We start from the raw sequence: 17,200 nt of genomic DNA on the forward strand, positions 1-17,200 counted from the left end.
AAATTTACACTAAAATTTCAATGTTGTCTCTTCTTTAAAATGTTCCTAATAGTCCCCAGTGGAGTGTATTACTCCAACATTGGCTCTCCCAGAGACCAAGGATTTTCTCCTAATTTTTCTGAAGTTTACTGTAACAGAATGTTGTTCAAAAAAGCAAGACCAGATTTTTTTTTTTTTTTTTCATCTAGAAGAGTTGGGGGCCGGCCACGTGGCTTAGCAGTTAAGTGCGTGCTCTGCTGCTGGCGGCCCGGGTTCGGATCCCAGGATCGTACCGACGCACCGCTTCTCCGGCCATGCTGAGGCCGTGTCCCACATACAGCAACTAGAAGGATGTGCAGCTATGACAGACAACTATCTACTGGGGCTTTGGGGGAAAAATAAATAAATAAAATCTTAAAAAAAAAAAAAAAATCTGGAAGAGTTGGAAGTTTTTGGAAGAGGGATTACTGCTTTCAACAGGGTCTCAGAGGGAATTGTGCGCTCCTCAAGGGCAGAAACCACAATTCCAACATAGCCCCTGACAATTCTAAGCCTGCAATAATGGTGGAAGCAAATTCCCCACCGTGAAGGGCCCACAATACTCTATTCATGATTTTTAAATTCAATTTATAAAACTGATAAACCCTTTCCCAAGCATTCTCACATTGCATATAATTTTGTCTTTCAAAAGGACCTAGCAAATGTAGTCATAACATTTGTATTGGGGTAACCTATTTCCTCAAAGCTATGCACATTAATCTACTATAATTTGTAAGTAGCCTCATTTGTCCCATATTTATAGTTCAGGGGCATTGACAGTTAAAAATATAGCTATCAATTTATATGTGTAGGTAAAGGTGTGTAACTCTGAGTCTGTACTGTGATAATACGTGCCCCATTCTACAGCTCCACAGGACTACTTGCTGTTTCCTCAAATGAACTTCTTTCATGGGTCAATACATCTGGCCCCTCAACAAGTTCCCACACACTGAGACCCAGCTTGCATGTGCTCTCTCTGAGGGATCTCCCCTGACCTGCTCACAGCACTCAGCTGGTTGCTCAGTGCCTGTGGTCCTTTCCAGGGCTGATGGACACCCCTGCCCTTGCAGTGTCCATAGTGCCCACCCATTCAATGGGACACACATAGCTGAATGCATGGGTTTAACAAGGCCACACTCACAGGATAAGCTGCTGTCTGCTTTACCATCAGGTGCTCCTTAACTCCACTGCTACCGTGGGACTCAGACACGGAAAAACAACCCACTTCCTGCTGTTTACTGCTCTAAGTGTGAAGTTTTAATATTGGGGCTGAGCTAAATAAAGGTGTAACTGAGGATGACAGTGGAGACAAACCCTATTTAGGGCAAGACAACAACACACAGGCTACAAAATGGCTATTTAAGGACACTGGTGGGGCCGGCCTGGTAGCACAGTGGTTAAGTGCGCGTGCTCCGCTGTGGCGGCCAGAGGGTTTGCAGGTTCAGATCCTGGGTGTGCACCGATATACTGCTTGTCAAGCCATGCTGTGGCGGCGTCCCATATAAAGTAGAGGAAGATGGGCACGGATGTTAGCCCAGGGCCAGTCTTCCTCAGCAAAAAGAGGAAGATTGGCATCGGATGTTAGGTCAGGGCTGATCTTCCTCACAAAAAAAAAAAAAAAAAAAGACACTGGCTAGAAGGGAAGTCTTAATGTGGAAGCACAGGCTAAGAGTTCGTCTGCTGACCCCTCGAATTCCTGGCTAACGCAAATGTTGGTGGCCACAGCAAGCTGCCTGCCCCTTCTCAAAATTAGACAACTTCTCAGAGCCAGGTGAAACTGTGAGGGCCAGAGTGGGGCTCTGCTCTGCAAAGATGTGAAGCAGAGCTCCAGTGGCCACTTTAGACCCCTGTACCAACTGGAAGTAGTCATCTAAGGCTATGCTTACACCATTAAGTTATAACCAAAAGTCCGGCTGGGTCAAGGACAATTCTAATTTACACTAGGCAAGAGAAATACAATGTCTGTCCTAAGCTAGGAGGGACTAAATATGAGCTGTGAGTGTGAGTGAGTCTACACAGGAGGAATAGAAAAACATAAAAAATATAAAGCCTCAATTATCTACAGGTAATACTCTTAGCACCCTTCAGCTCCAAAATAATCCTAAACTATGTGAGAAATATCCAGAATTAAAACAGGACTTTGGAGCAGAAAGCAGAGATAAAGCAGTGTTCCAAATGTTTGGCAGACTTTGTGTGCAAATGTTGAAAAACATGGACAAAACAACAAAACTAGAGTAAGAAAGATGAGAGCCAGAGACCCAGGGATAGAAGACAGCCAGCTCCCCATCTTGCAAACAGTAGCTCTAAAAGAGCTGAGGGTGCCCACTTAGGTGTGTGTTCCTCAGCGGCTCCTGAGGGAGATGCTGCGTTTTGAGGGTAACCAAGGCCCTGGCCTGTGAACTCTGCCTCATTCAGGGCCACGTCCCAGACTATCCACACCTGCAGCCACAGCTTGGAATGCTAAGGTGCCATCAATCACTGTCACTTGTGAGGAAGCTCAAGTTGCTACTTGGTTCACCTTCTAAACACCCCCTTCTGGATGACCACCCAGCATTCCCTTCCCAATCATATGTACTACTCTCTAACTTTCCATAACTTAACCCATCTTTCTGGCTCAAAAACGAACAGCTACCACAACCTTGCCAGCTCCTGTAGTGGCCACTTCATAGCTCTGCTAAATGAAGTTCTTTAGTCCAAAACCGGTTGTTCTTTTTCTGCATTTAAGAACAAAACTGGGGCCGGCCCAGTGGCTTAGCGGTTAAATGCGTGCGCTCTGCTGCTGGCGGCCCGGGTTCAGATCCTGGGCGCGCACCGACGCACTGCTTCTCTAGCCATGCTGAGGCCGCGTCCCACATACAGCAACTAGAAGGACGTGCAGCTATGACATACAACTATGTACTGGTGCTTTGGGGGGAAAAAAATAAATAAAATAAAATCTTTAAAAAAAAAAAGAACAAAACTGGGGGGGGGGGGCCCTGCCAGTGGTGCAAGCAGTTAAGTGCATGTGCTAGGCTGCAGTGGCCCAAGGTTCACCGGTTCGGATCCTGGGCGCGCATCAACGCACCTCTTGGCAAGCCATGCTGTGGTGGCGTCCCATATAAAGTGGAGGAAGATGGGCACAGATGTTAGCCCAGGGCCAGTCTTCCTCAGGAAGAAAAAAAAAAAAAAAGAGGAGGATTGGCAGATGTTAGCACAGGGCTGATCTTCCTCACACAAAAACAGAACGAAACTAGGGGGCTGGCCCGGTGGTGCAAGCAGTTAAGTGCGCACACTCTGCTGCGGTGGCCTGGGGTTCGCCAGTTCAGATCCCGGGCGTGCACCGATGCACTGCTTTGCATGCCATGCTGTGGCGGCATCCCATGCAAAGTGGAGGAGGGTGGGCACGGATGTTAGCCCAGGGCCAGTCTTCCTCAGCAAAAAAAGGAGGATTGGCAAATGTTAGCACAGGGCTGATCATCCTCACAAAAAAACAAAAAACAACAAACTAATTCCTCTTCAAATGAAGCCTTTCTGTCCCAACTTTTTCACCCAGTCCATAATATCTGTCATGGTTTTGAGTCTCCTCATTCTACTGGTTGTTCTCGGAATGTGCTCTAGTGTCTCCACATTCTCTCAACTGTGGAAAATAAAACAGTATGGTAGTACAGCATGTTCTTTCCAACCCAGTCAGAATAGGGCAGGGCCAGCACCTCCTTTTTATATTCTGGGCCAGGGTTCTCCAGTCAATACCCCTGAGGAGGACTGGCTGTCTGCTGTAGGGCCATTGGCTGGGTTGAGTGGGTGTAGATGGTGCTTATAGCTGAAGTCTTTCTATTCATGCTGCCTAAGATCATATTCCTTTTTCCAGCTACAAATTGCTCGCTCATGAAGTTGTCAATTAAAACCTAAGCCAATATCAAATCTTACAATGATTGAACCTCTTAAATTCAATTTAGCAGATATTTTCCTGTGATCTTAAACCAGAAGTTAAGAAAGGTCACAGTTGTACAGAAAGGACCTTAACTGACTAAGAATAGTTGGGATGAACTAGAAACTACAAAACTAAGAATTACATGCATATACATTACCCAGACTTCCTCACACACCAGTGAGGACAAAAAAACTTGAAAAAACAGTGTGCAGTGCACCAGAGAACACTAGTGATCAGTCAAGGGGAAAGGCCCATACACTTAAAGACAGAATCTCAAATGAAACAATTTTTGATTCCTGTGGGGATGTGGGTGAAGGGTTAGTTTTCAGTTTAGTCCACTCTGTCCAGAGGCCCAACTACTCAAGGCTCCCTTCTAGACACACCAGAACAACTTACAAGGTTTGTAGTTCTTCTCATGACAAGGGGAGCTGTCCAGAGGCTTGCCATGCACGATGGGGTCTCTTCATCATTCTAAGGAAAGAGAAAAACGGTGTTACAAGGATCCAGTAGAGGGGCCGGCCCCGTGGCTTGGCGGTTAAGTGCGCGTGCTCTGCTTCTGCCGGCCCAGGGTCGGGTCCCGGGCGCGCACCGACGCACTGCTTCTCTGGCCATGCTGAGGCCTCATCCCACATGCAGCAACTAGAAGGATGTGCAGCTATGACATGCAACTATCTACTGGGGCTTTGGGGAAGAAAAAAATAAATAAACGAAATCTTAAAAAAAAAAAAACAAAACAAGGATCCAGTAGAGACTAACATTCGTTTAGCTTTAGGTGTGATTCTGCCTAGAGAGGAAGCATCTAATGTTCGCCTCTCTTCCCCACTCACCAACATTTTAAGATCAGAAGAGAATCACACTTAACACTTCAGATATCTAAGAATAGCTAAAAGAATCTCCCCTAAGGGTATGTAAGGAGGTATCCTCAGTCTCTTCAGCTTTACACCACGTGGCAGCTAGTCTCCCACTGTTCTGGTTTCACATCTTTTGCACAAAAATAGATCGTCAGTTCCTTTAGGGTAAAAAGGATCATATCAGTGTCTTTTTTTTTTTCTGAGGAAGATTCTCCCTGAGCTAACATCTGTGCCAATCTTCCTCTATTTTGCATGTGGGTCACCGCCACAGCATGGCAGCCTGCGAGTGGTGTAGGTCTGCACCTGGGAACCAAACCCAGGCCGCCGAAGTGCAACACACCAAACTCAACCACTAGGCCACTGGGCTGGCCCCATCAGTGTCTTCTTTTGAAGTCCCCCCCCAGGATTTAATCAGGATAGAAGAAGAGTCTCAATAAATTCTCACCACATGAACAAAAATATCAGCCAACTCAAGACCTGGGGAATTGCTGTTCTTTTTTTTGTGTGTGAGGAAGACTGTCCCTGAGCTAACATCTGTGCCAATCTACCTCTATTTTGTATGTGGGATACCGCCACACCATGGCTTGATGAGTGGTGTGTAGGTCTGCACCCAGGAGCTGAACCCGTGAACCCCAGGCCGCTGAAGCAGAAGCAATGTGAACTTAACCACTATGCCACTGGGCCGGCCCCTCGCTGTTCTCTTTCACATGATTTCTCCAGTGGGTAGTTAGTGGAATGGATAGGAAAACACACACACACGGTACCTTCAGATTCTCTCCATCGAGAAGGTCCATGAAGCCATCGTCCTCATCAGATAAAGTGGCAGTCACAGGTGACTGAGGCATAAAAAGAGGAATGAAATTCCCTGGTTCGCTGCTATCTCTTTCATTTGAGGAAAGCTACAAGACAGAATTCATGGCTTGTTAATAAATGATCAGCTTTGATTTCCTTGAATGGGTCACTAGTTTTTATAGGGAAAACAAACTATATTTGTTATAAGAAGTAAAATTTTAGCAGCCACTAACCAAAGGAAAATGAACCCCAAGATCATAAATGATTTGATGTGCACACACAGTCCTGAGTCAGGCCTAGTACCCTTCACAAAGAACTCTTCCCAAAAGCAATTCACTTTACAGTGGCATCTGGGGATAGCCTCTTGAGAAGCACAAGGTTTATTTTACCAAGATTTTAACTGGTGAAGATGGATCAACATGAGAGTTGTGTAAGTATGACAATCTACTGAAATGAGGAAGGGTGAGAAGATACAAGCCTCTATGGAGACCTCAAAATGGCCTAGAGAATGCTTACATAAGTCCACTTCTCACAGAGGGAAATAAAGGGTGGCCTGGGTCTAGAAAATCTAGTTCTTTAGACTTGGAATTTAAATGACAGCTGCTCAGTTTTTTGTTTTTTTTTTTTGTGAGGAAGATCAGCCCTGAGCTAACATCCATGCTAATCCTCCCCTTTTTGCTGAGGAAGACCGGCTCTGAGCAAACATCTATGGCCAATCCTCCTCCTTTTTTTTCCCCAAAGCCCCAGTAGATAGTTGTATGTCATAGTTGCACATCCTTCTAGTTGCTGTATGTGGGACGCGGCCTCAGCACGGCCGGAGAAGCAGTGCGTTGGTGTGTGCCTGGGATCCGAACTTGGGCCGCCAGTAGCGGAGCGTGCGTACTTAACCACTAAGCCACAGGGCCGGCCCAGCTGCTCAGTTTTTAACTAGGAATTCCTCTGCCAAACACTATGATATAATCTTTACACATAGAATCCCATTTAAGCCTCACAACATACTAAAGGTAGTCAATCTTTTTTATTTAACAAATCAGCAAATCCGTGCTTGAGAGAGGTTGTTGCCAAGATCATCACACAGCTCACCTGTTTGACTCCAAAGCCCAAGCTTTTCTCCCTATTACACTCTCTCCCTAGGACAGAGAACCATTCCTGGAGTAAAAATGGGTGTATCTCATTAGGCAACCCTATATTGTTTTTTGGGGGAAACTCCTATTATAAAACTAATATATATTTAATACAGAAAATTTAGAAAAACCACTCATAAATCGACCATCTAGAGATAAACACTAATACAATTGTTGCTGATACTCAATTATTTCTTTTCCAGGTGCTTTCCAAAGCCAGGAAAAAAGTCCAGAGATATATACCGCTGAGACTAGCACTGGCTTTCTTGCAGTTTGCATCCTTAGCACCTATAATTAGGGATGGTCAAGCAATCACAGGAAACCGTGGTGCTCCTCTAGGTCTTCAAGCACACACTAAAGATGTTTAGTTTTGGATACCTGGCTCTCAAAAGGTTACTGTGTACTTGGGAATCGGCAGATTTTGTTAAATCCTGGTCTTCTATTTATCTGTGTCCTTTGGCAAATTACCCAACCTCCCTGACTACACTCTCGCAATCTGTAAAATGGAGTAACTCCAACTACTTTACAGGCTTATGAAGATTAAATACAAGAAGACATAAAAGTGCTTTGTGCAAATGCTAGACAGAACAGCAATACTGGCTGAACCTGAACCTCAGACCATAAGCCAGACTGGAAGGCTGTATTTTCAGATGCAACTTCCCAGGAAAACCTGGAAATCAAATGTGGTCTTTTTGCTCAAGTTGGACCTCTCTAGTCTATAGCTGTCAGATCACCAGTGGGAAACTTTGGAAGTAATGATAGTCTCTGTCTGGAAAATAAAAAACCCTGGGGCAAGTGGCCCCCAAATACTGTCAAGTAGCCTATAGACAGTGGCTCACTGGAATCCATTAAAAGTTCTTAATCAACTACCTTTGGAAGAAGCCAAGTGCTCTCTCCAAACAAAATCACTCTGGGAAGTACCTCTTCGCACTCAGGATGCATTGTAAAAGGGCAAGTTTTAAGTAAGACAAACAATCCCACCATACATACAATGACCCAGGATGCCTGCAGATTATTTTCCCAGAATTGACAAGGTCAAATTCCTTGCTCAAGTCCAATATTTCAAACATACCATTTCTCACTCTGCTTTTGCCTGTCTGCTCTCCAGACACAGCAAAAACACCAAAAATGTGACAATCTCGTTTCAAAAGACAAAGTCAAGGTAAAGACAGCGTGAGCTATTGTAGTGTTTTCAACTCCAGGTTAAAGATGATGCTTTAATTCTCTTCCCAGGGGCTGGCCCCATGGCTTGGCGGTTAGGTGCGTGCGCTCCGCTACTGGCGGCCTGGGTTCGGATCCTGGGCGCGCACCGACGCACCGCTTCTCCGGCCATGCTGAGGCCACGTCCCACATACAGCAACTAGAAGGATGTGCAACTGTGACATACAACTATCTACTGGGGCTTTGGGGGAAAAAAAATAAAAATAAAACCTTAAAAAAAAAAAATTTCTCTTCCCATCAGAACTCCCCTATGAAAGCCTGAGCACGTACCATCCGAGCTGGGGCAGAGTTCTGCCTCTGTGTGAAGAGATCTTTACCCTCCTCAAGTCCATGAGAGTGCAGGCAGCCACGAGATGCAGGTCTTATTGGCTTCTTAAACTCAAAGGCTTCCTGCAAGACAGCATAGTCGAGACATCTTCCACTGTTCATAAAACCAGCTCTAGGGCCTCAGCTGTAGCTCGGATAAGGTGGGCAAGTGAGTGGACACTGACTACCTGCTTAACTGCCTCCAAACTAAGGGTTTACCCATTTCTGATCTAATTCCAACACTGGATCTGGGTAACTAAGAATTTCAAAGACTCTGTCAACAGCTAACTTCCTCTTTTTTTTTTTTTTGTGAGGAAGATCAGCCCTGAGCTAACATCCATGCCAATCCTCCTCTTTTTGCTGAGGAAGACTGCCCCGGGGCTAACATCTGTGCCCATCTTCCTCCACTTTGTATGGGAGGCCGCCACAGCATGGCCTGACAAGCGGTGCATCGATGCACGCCTGGGATCAAAACCGGGGCTACCAGCAGCAGAGCGTGCACACTTAACCGCTGCGCCATGGGGCTGGCCCCCCTGTCAACAGCTAACTTTTTTTTTTTTTTTTTGTGAGGAAGATCAGCCCTGAGCTAACATCCATGCCAATCCCCCTCTTTTCGCTGAAGAAGACTGGCCCTGAGCTAACATCTGTGCCCATCTTCCTCCACTTTACATGGGAGCCGCCACAGCATGGCCTGACAAGTGGTGCCTCGGTGCGTGCCCAGGATCTGAACCCGGGCTGCCAGCAGTGGAGTGTGAGCCCTTAACCGCTAAGCCACAGGGCAGGCCCCAACAGCTAACTTCTAATGCAGCATTTTTTTTTTTTTTTGTGAGGAAGATCAGCCCTGTGCTAACATCTGCCAATTCTCCTCTTTTTTTTGCTGAGGAAGACTGGCCCTGGGCTAACACCCGTGCCCATCTTCCTCTGCTTTATATGGGATGCCACCACAGCATGGCTTGCCAAGCAGTGTGTCAGTGCGTGCCCGGGATCCGAACCGGTGAATCCCCGGTCACTGCAGTGGAGCGCATGCACTTAACTGCTTGTGCCACCGGGCCAGCCCTAATGCAGCATTTTTTTCCCTCTCACCACAAACACTTTCTTTCCTAACAAACACATGAATATTTGCCAAATACACAAAATACTGTGAGTTATAAGCTAAATCAACTTTCTAAAATCTAAAGTCTAATCAGTTCAATGTAATTGCCTGTGAATGAGAGCCAAAACTTTTCACTCTAGATTTATGTTTGAGGGCTTTATATTTTCCACTTTCTTCCTACCAGTGGGAGATAATTTTTTTTCCACGTAAAATTACTATATTCCATACTAAAAGCAATGGGGGAACAAACCCAAAGTACTAGTTTACTCAACAACTTGGATGAATCTCACATAATGTTGAGAAAAAGAAGCCAGAAGTGATAGAATACATACTGTATAATTCCATTTACTTAAAAATTAAAAGCACTTATAATCCCCCTATCCTAAATTATCCACTTAACTTGTTATTTAGGGCTCAGAGCAATAATAGCTAATATCACTGAGTATTTATATTGTCAACACAGTACTAAGTACTTCTTGTGCATTAGCTCATTTAACCAATCATCCCCATTTTACAGACGAGGAAACTAGGCCTTACAGGTTAAATGATGTGCCTAAGATCTGGCTTCGTAGCCAGACAGGACAACTCCAGAGCAAGAGCTCTTTAACTTATGCTGTTTCTCCTCTAGAATAAAACTCCAGGCAACCCTGGGAGAAGCCAAGTTCGGGCAGTACTGGGAGAACCATGCCTTGGTACAGCTTTGGACTGTTAGGTAGAAAGCACCTCACAGAGGCTGATGCAGTGTTCCAAGCACTCAAGGCAGGAACTCATTTCTGTACGCTCCCTCAGGACATCTTGCAAGTTGCCAAAGGAATGACTGAGAGAGTTCATGGAGGCAGTAGGCTTCACATCAAACCGAACTGTGGCATTTTAGCAGAAAATGGAAAAGGGGAGAAAATAGATATGGAAATAGAGTAAGAAAGAAGACTGGAAAAGTTGAGCTAATTCATTTAGCTATTTTGGATGCCTACCCTGTGCAAGGCACCCTGCCAGGTGTGAGAGCAAAGTCGGGCCAGGGTGTTCTTGGACTTTGGGATCGACAACCACAAGCTCACCCTCTGAGCTACCATTTCAGTTACTCTAGGATTCCCTGGGACTTGTTGGCCCTGTTCTTTCAAATACTGTCAAGAAGTGTTTTTGTAAGCTTACAACTCATCCCAGGGTCAGCACAAAGAAGCAAGGAAGGCCTGGGCAGACCTTTCCAGATGAACTACTCATGGATATAATAACTACTATCTGAGCAACTCCTACCTGCCAGGAAGGACTTGAAATGCTTTATCTACATTATCTTATTTAACTCCCATAACAGCCCTACAAGGTACTGCTACTCCTATTTTACAAATAAAGAAACAAAGAAGCCTAAAAAAAGAAATAACTTGCCAAGATCACATAGCTAGTCAGCAGTAGGATCCAAACGCAAGTTTCTCTGCCTCCAAAGACCATCATGACTTTGGTGAAGGTTTAGAAAGCAGCCCAGCCACTTCTCTGTGAGCCACTGACACTTGTGGGCTTTTCCTCTGCCCTAGGTTAGTATATTGATGCCACACTCACGTTTTCCTTGTTGTCATCCTGGTCGATCAGCTGAAAGACATCATGATCAAGAGAATCGGAATGGCTCCTCTTCAGCGCTGGGCTACACCCCAAGAGCTTCTGCTATCAAAGTGAAAAAAGGAATTAGGGTACATAAACAAAAGTTCAATGGAAACTCAGTTCTCTAAAGGAAAACCACAACAAAAAAAAGATGGTGGGGGTGGGGACTAGCTCCTCACACACTGTAGCAGGTAACCAGTAAATGTGCCAGGGCTCCACCTTGCCAGAACACAGTTCTCACCACATGGCTTTATGCCTAACTTCACAACATCTACAGCCCTCTCAACAGGGATTTAGGGTGTCAAATAAACCCCAAAATAACATCATTTGCACAGAAAGAACCCCTCCTGGTTTGACAAAACTGTGTTAGAGATGGAGCAAAAGCCCTCAAGAGGCAGCCATTATTGAAGTTGCTTTAGGTACAGTGTTTTGACTGCTTACAAGGCTAGGTTTTCCTTAATCTTCACTGTCTAAATTACAGTCTACTATCAAGGTCACAGTGGTAGGTAAGGGGTAGATAATAGGTATTAGCTCAAAACAAAAAAGGGAACTAACTTACAGGCAGGGAATTTATTCTCTTCATGGGATTTTCAAGGCTGCAATGAGATCAGAAGGTAAATAATGAGAATAAAACAAATAAAGAGGTTTTCACATTAGCAGATGCATAGTGTCTAACCTATACTTTGTGGGGGTAGGGGAGACAAATATATTCCCATTTTAGGCAAGATGAAAAAACAGATTTTTGAAGCTGTCCTGTTCTCACGAGCACCCCCAACGCTGGGCTTCTAGGCGAAAAAAGCAAGCCCAGGTCTTCTCTTAAAATACGCTCATTTTTGGGGCCGGCTGGGTGGTGCGAGCGGTTAAGTGCGAGCGCTCCGCTGCAGCGGCCCGGGGTTCATGGGTTCGGATCCCGGGCGCGCACCAACGCACCGCTTGGCAAACCATGCTGTGGCAGTGTCCCATATAAAGTGGAGGAAGATGGGCATGGATGTTAGCCCAGGGCCAGTCTTTCTAAGCAAAAAATAAATAAATAAATAAAAGAGGAGGATTGGCAGATGTTAGCACAGGGCTGATCTTCCTCACACACACACACAAAAATACGCTCATTTTAAGGCTATGATGTCAGAAGGTGGAGCAAGGGTTTGGGTGAGACTGAAAAAGAACACCAAAATTAAAGCTAAAATAAAAGCTAAAATAAAGAAAGAGAAGCTCTCAAAACTGCTGACACAAACTACCCATTCTCAAAAGGTACCAGACTGTTTATAGGATATAGATCCAGGAGGCTTACTAGGGACAGCTAAATCTAGAGCTCCAGTCCAGAGCATGAAGAATTTCATTAAAAAATTAAGAAACATTTTTTTCTATAATGTACAACAAAAATTTCACAATAAATAAAAAAAATGGATAAGAGGTAACTTCTATACACACTTTGTGTTATGAAATAAATGTCATGGAAATGTAAAAAAAAAATTAAGAAATGTTTTTTCTAAGCACAAACATTTAAAAGCAGTGAATATATACTTTTCTTTACTGTCCAAGGGTCCAGGAGAATCCAGACAGAAGCCTGTGGGAAATTAAAAAAATCTCTCAGGAAATAATACATGAAACACCATCTTGTTATTAAAATAAACAAATAAATAAAACTACTAGTACTGTTTCTTTAAGCCAGTCAACACAAACTTATGGCTTGGACTTTTGCCAGAATTGAAGCTGTATCTCTACTTGATTGTCAAAAACTTTATATTTGCCCAAGTCTTAATATTTTCATAGTATATCTACTAATCCCCCTTTCCTTGCAAATACCATCAAGAGTGTGAATTAATTAATTAATTTTTTTCTCCCAAAGCCCCAGTAGACAGTTGTATGTCATAGCTGCACATCCTTCTAGTTGCTGTATGTGGGACGCAGCCTCAGCATGGCTGGAGAAGCAGTGCGTCTGTACGCGCCCAAGATCCGAACCCGGGCCGCCAGCAGCGGAGCGCGCGCACTTAACCACTAAGCCACGGGGCCGGCCCTCAAGAGTGTGAATTAAACCAAACCTTCTCATGATTGCTTGGTTATTCAGATAGAGGTTACCCAGGTAACTTTCTAAATGTGAGTTCCAACCATGGAAAGAATAGGTACCAGTTTTCTGGAATAGCTTTGATTTCAAGTATTTTATTTTGTCTGATCATATGCACAATGTTGGGGTTTGGAAAATACAATTATGTCATCTGACAAGCAAGGCAAGTATTTATTGACTTCAACAAAATAACACCAAGTGAGGTGACCATCTCACCAAAGGCAGCAGGGTGGAGACACTGCTCAGCGTGGCCCAGACCCACCAGTGCCTGCCTAGCACATACCTTTCCTCCATGATGTCTATATAACCTTACAGGAAGTTAGGTGTTAGCTCCTGACTGGTATTCTCCCTTGCCACACTGCCACAAATGAGAATCCTATCCCTAGTTCTTATGCCTACATTTGAAGACTTGCTCTTGCAGTTTCCTAACCTAAAGCATATGTGCAAATACAGATAAACTCTGCAGTAACATGAATTTATAAATTAGAATAAAATGCACTGGCAAATTTCCTCCACAGCAGGCAGGCTCACTGAAATAATTTCATTATATTTCAGATGCCAACAATTTGACCCTGTATTTTAACCAATGAGATTTTTGGAATGCCACTTATAGTGGTATGGTTAATTTTACCCTACTACGCATCCTCAAGACCAAACACACACCACCTCATAGCAGACACTTGTTTCTTCTCTTCATAAACTGCCACTGGGACTGCTTTGTACTGTTCTTAAGGGTATTAGTCACTCAATGCCATGACTTCTCTGTTTATTGTCTCAACTACTCACCAAACTAAGTTCTTAGGTGAAGGGGCATGTTTCAGCAAATTCCAAGTATTGCTCCCAACAAAGCAGACACATGATAAATATCGAAGACTAAAAGAATACCTGAATCGGTTGACTCGGAGGAACCCATTCTCTGCAAACTGCTGTTTTTCACCTCCAGTAGCTGTTCACACTCACTGAAACCAAGAGAAATAATTGTCTCTATATATTTCTAGGACATAATTAAAAGGTTACATACAGGAGACAGGCCATGAGGTTAGCAAGTAGGCAGGCTGCCATCAACCATCATAACTTCTAGGCCACACCACAGAACACTTTGCCACCCAGAACGGCCAGTTAGCACTAGAGCATAAAGGGAGATGAGAAAGGAGTGGGTGGGCATGGCCTGGGTCACATTGTAGGACAGGATGACTATGATGATTGTTGGAGTATTTCCTGAAATGAGAGCATGTGTTCTAGGTACTGTGCTAGGAGCTGGGATGAAAGATGAATAGGACAAATTCCTGCTTTCCAGAGGTTGGAAAACGTATAAGTCACGTGCTTACTTAGAAAATGGGATGTCCAAGATTGAAGGGAAAACAGCTTCACCAGAAACACTGTAGGATGCATTTGTTGCTATAAGGAAAAGTTTAGGGAGCTTTTGAGAACGGAAAGTTGAGTAAAAAGGCCTGGCCTTATTACGGAAACCACCGGGGTGGACATAAGGAACGTGCACGGGGCGAGAGACTGCGACGATTTTGCGCAAACGCCAGGAAAGAAAATGCCACGTCTCTTTGTTGAGAAGGAACAAAGCTCACAGGAAACTACGATCCTGTGAGGTGGTTCAGCAAAGGGTGGAAGTGAGCGCCTAGAAGGGCCTGCTTTTCCCCCGTGGGGCTAGATTTCAAAGAGCTTCCTGGGATAGGGACAGAAGAGTACAGGGCAATCCGAAAGAGGTGGCGAAGGCGGGGAGCCGTGGCCGTCCTCACCCACTACCGGGCCTGGCTTGGGGATTGAGGGCGGTCTTGGAGGATCCGAACGGCCTCTCCCGCCCAACATTCCGCCTACGGGGAGGGTGCACATGGTGAGCCCCCGCCTGATGCGGGCGGCAGGTCTCGCCCCTCTCCCGGCCCATTTCCCGGCCTGATCTCCCCGAGAGCCGTCTGGGAGGCCAGCGGCCTGCGGCACTGCTCGCCGGTCCCTCCTCACCTGCCCAGCCCCTGCAGCTGGTCCATGGTGACCGTCAGGTTGGTGACAGGCGACAGGCCCCCGGCGGCTGGCGCGCCGAACAGCGCCTTTGCGACGGGCTGCGGCGCGGGAGGGGGGCTGCAGGCGAAGAGCAGGCGGCGGCGATGCGGGGGCTCCGGGCCCAGTTCCATGGCGGCACCCAGCCTCCCAAGGCTCCCGCTCCCTCTTCCTCCGCCTCCGCCGCGCCCGCCCCGCCCCGCCGGCACCGGCCTCGGCCGCGCGCCCCTTAGCCGGCGCCCGCGGGTCAAACACAAACACGATGTCGCGGTTCAGGGACGCGGCTGCCGCGGGCAAGCGGCGCGGACGGGCGAGTGTCCGGACCAGGTAGGCGCCAGCCACACGCACGGGTGCTCCCCCCTCACCCCGCGAGGCCAGCGGCGGGCGGGCGCCGGCAACCTGAAGATTAAATCCAAACAAACGCGGAGGGTCAGGAAGGGAGAGCGGCCAGAGCCGCGAGTCAACGGCCTGGGCTCACACTCTGCTCGCTTTTCTCTCACCCCCTTGCCCAGCCCGAGGTTGCAGAGAACCAAGCCGACCTTCACCTCCCTCTGGCTGTCGCTGCCAAGGTGGCCTTTCGCGGTAATAGCTGCTCACTGGGGACCGCCACTACCCCGCCCCCTTTCCTAGTTGGCGCCAAACGGAATCCACCAATCAGTAAGTAACTTCTCCTCCTCGCACCCGAATGGCAGCTAGACTGGACCAATGAGAGGGGAAGAAGGAAGCAGCTCGCGGGACTCCGCGAGGTCACCAGCTCTCAGAAAGGGGCGGGGCCTAGAGGAGACCTGAGCTGCTCGGAATGAGAGGGAGCTCAGAGGTCAATGAAAACTCCCGGCAGAACTTGCGAGGCTCCGGCCTGACCGGAAGGCGCCTCTTGACCCGTTGCATGCTGGGAAGCGTAGTTTGCACGTCACGCAGCGGTCAGGTGACCTCCAACCCGCGTTGGGCCGGGGAGTCCCGAGTCCCATAGGCTGAGGGAGTGTGGAAGATGGATAAGGTTGTGCCGGCCACTGGGGACCCGGCTGGACCCAGCCGTGACTCGACTTATAACCGTGCAGTAGTGTGGACCCCTCTCTTACGCCTTGGGCCTCTCAGCCCCGGTTTTATAACGAGGGAGGGAACTGAATGACCCGAGGACTGGGCTCTGCCTCCCGACAGCAGGGCCCAAGTCTCGGGCGCTAACACTCCTGTCCACCGCTTCTGTCCCAGCGGGCCATCAAAGATCCTGCAGGCTGTGGCGACCACAAGCCGCTGACCGCAAGACTTGACCCTACAATCCGGCCTGGGCCGTGGGCCTCAGTAATCTTAGCGCACTTCCATTTTAGCTCCTACTATATTTTCTCAGAATCATTTCCTTCTCTGCCACCCTTTGGTACCCCATTGGTTGCTCCTATTTAGCAGTACCATAAATATAATAATAGCTAACGCTTATATAGTGCTTATGTGCCAGACACTGTTCCAAGTGCTTTATCTGTCTTAATTCATTGAATCCTTACAACAACACTGAGTGAAATTATTCCTGTTTTATAGGTGACTGCATTTATTTTTATATCCCCTGCTCCAGTGGCAGCTCCTAGAATAAATGATTTTAGTAGAGGGGCATTGGTACAGCAATCAGGCTGCAAGAGGACTTGTCTTTAGACAGCATGTTTAGAACAGACACTCTGCTTATTTAGATTGTATATTTCTTTATTTATTTGAGGAAGATTGGCCTTGTGCTAACATCTGTTGCCAGTCTTCCTCTTTTTCTTTTTTCTTGCCAAGGCCCCAGTACGTAGTTGTATATCATAGTTGTAGAGTTGTAGCTCTTCTATGTGGGATTCCGCCTCAGCATGGCTTGATGAGTGGTGAGTAGGTCTGTGCCCAGGATCCAAACTAGTGAACCCCAGGCCGCCAAAGGGGAGTGTGTGAACTTAACCTCTCTACCGCTGGGCTGGCCTCCAAATTGTATATTTATTTTAGGTGTTTGGTAGAGATTATGATTACTACCTCTGCGTAAGACCTACCATTAAACTTATTAAATATTTGAAAAGCTTTTGTTTTCAAAGGTTTGTATTATGCAAATAATACAAAATAATTATAGCCTTAGGAAATACGGATAAGCGTAATTTTAAAAATCATCTGTAATTCTACCATCTTCAGAGAAACGATTGTCAACATTTTGAACTTTTTGTATGTGTGTGCACTGTAAGTATACAGTCAATAATTGTTTCACGGTCAAATAAA

General features: G+C 46.2%; 1 protein-coding gene across 4 annotated transcripts in view; it reads right to left on the reverse strand.

Annotated features, from left to right (window-relative positions):
• The window catches only part of CDC25A (cell division cycle 25A), a 34,839-nt gene extending 19,284 nt beyond the window's left edge, over nucleotides 1-15,555 (reverse strand). Inside the window, exons 1-8 of one of the 4 annotated variants that reach the window (XM_014791578.2) lie at nucleotides 14,939-15,553; nucleotides 13,853-13,926; nucleotides 12,427-12,469; nucleotides 11,465-11,501; nucleotides 10,867-10,965; nucleotides 8,187-8,306; nucleotides 5,544-5,678; nucleotides 4,325-4,399 (exon numbers count right to left, since the gene is read on the reverse strand). In XM_014791578.2, coding sequence (XP_014647064.1) covers nucleotides 4,325-4,399; nucleotides 5,544-5,678; nucleotides 8,187-8,306; nucleotides 10,867-10,965; nucleotides 11,465-11,501; nucleotides 12,427-12,469; nucleotides 13,853-13,926; nucleotides 14,939-15,108 — 753 coding nt within the window. In that variant the 5' untranslated portion in view covers nucleotides 15,109-15,553. Of the gene's footprint in view, nucleotides 1-4,324; nucleotides 4,400-5,543; nucleotides 5,679-8,186; nucleotides 8,307-10,866; nucleotides 10,969-11,464; nucleotides 11,502-12,426; nucleotides 12,470-13,852; nucleotides 13,927-14,938 lie in introns of all 4 variants that reach the window. The other 3 variants (XM_087430916.1, XM_087430918.1, XM_087430917.1) reach the window with 3 other exon arrangements.
• Between the last annotated feature and the right edge of the window lie 1,645 nt (nucleotides 15,556-17,200).

Source organism: Ceratotherium simum, chromosome 5, assembly GCF_057802395.1.
Source record: "Ceratotherium simum simum isolate JZ-2026a chromosome 5, ASM5780239v1, whole genome shotgun sequence".
NCBI classification, from domain to species: domain Eukaryota; kingdom Metazoa; phylum Chordata; class Mammalia; order Perissodactyla; family Rhinocerotidae; genus Ceratotherium; species Ceratotherium simum.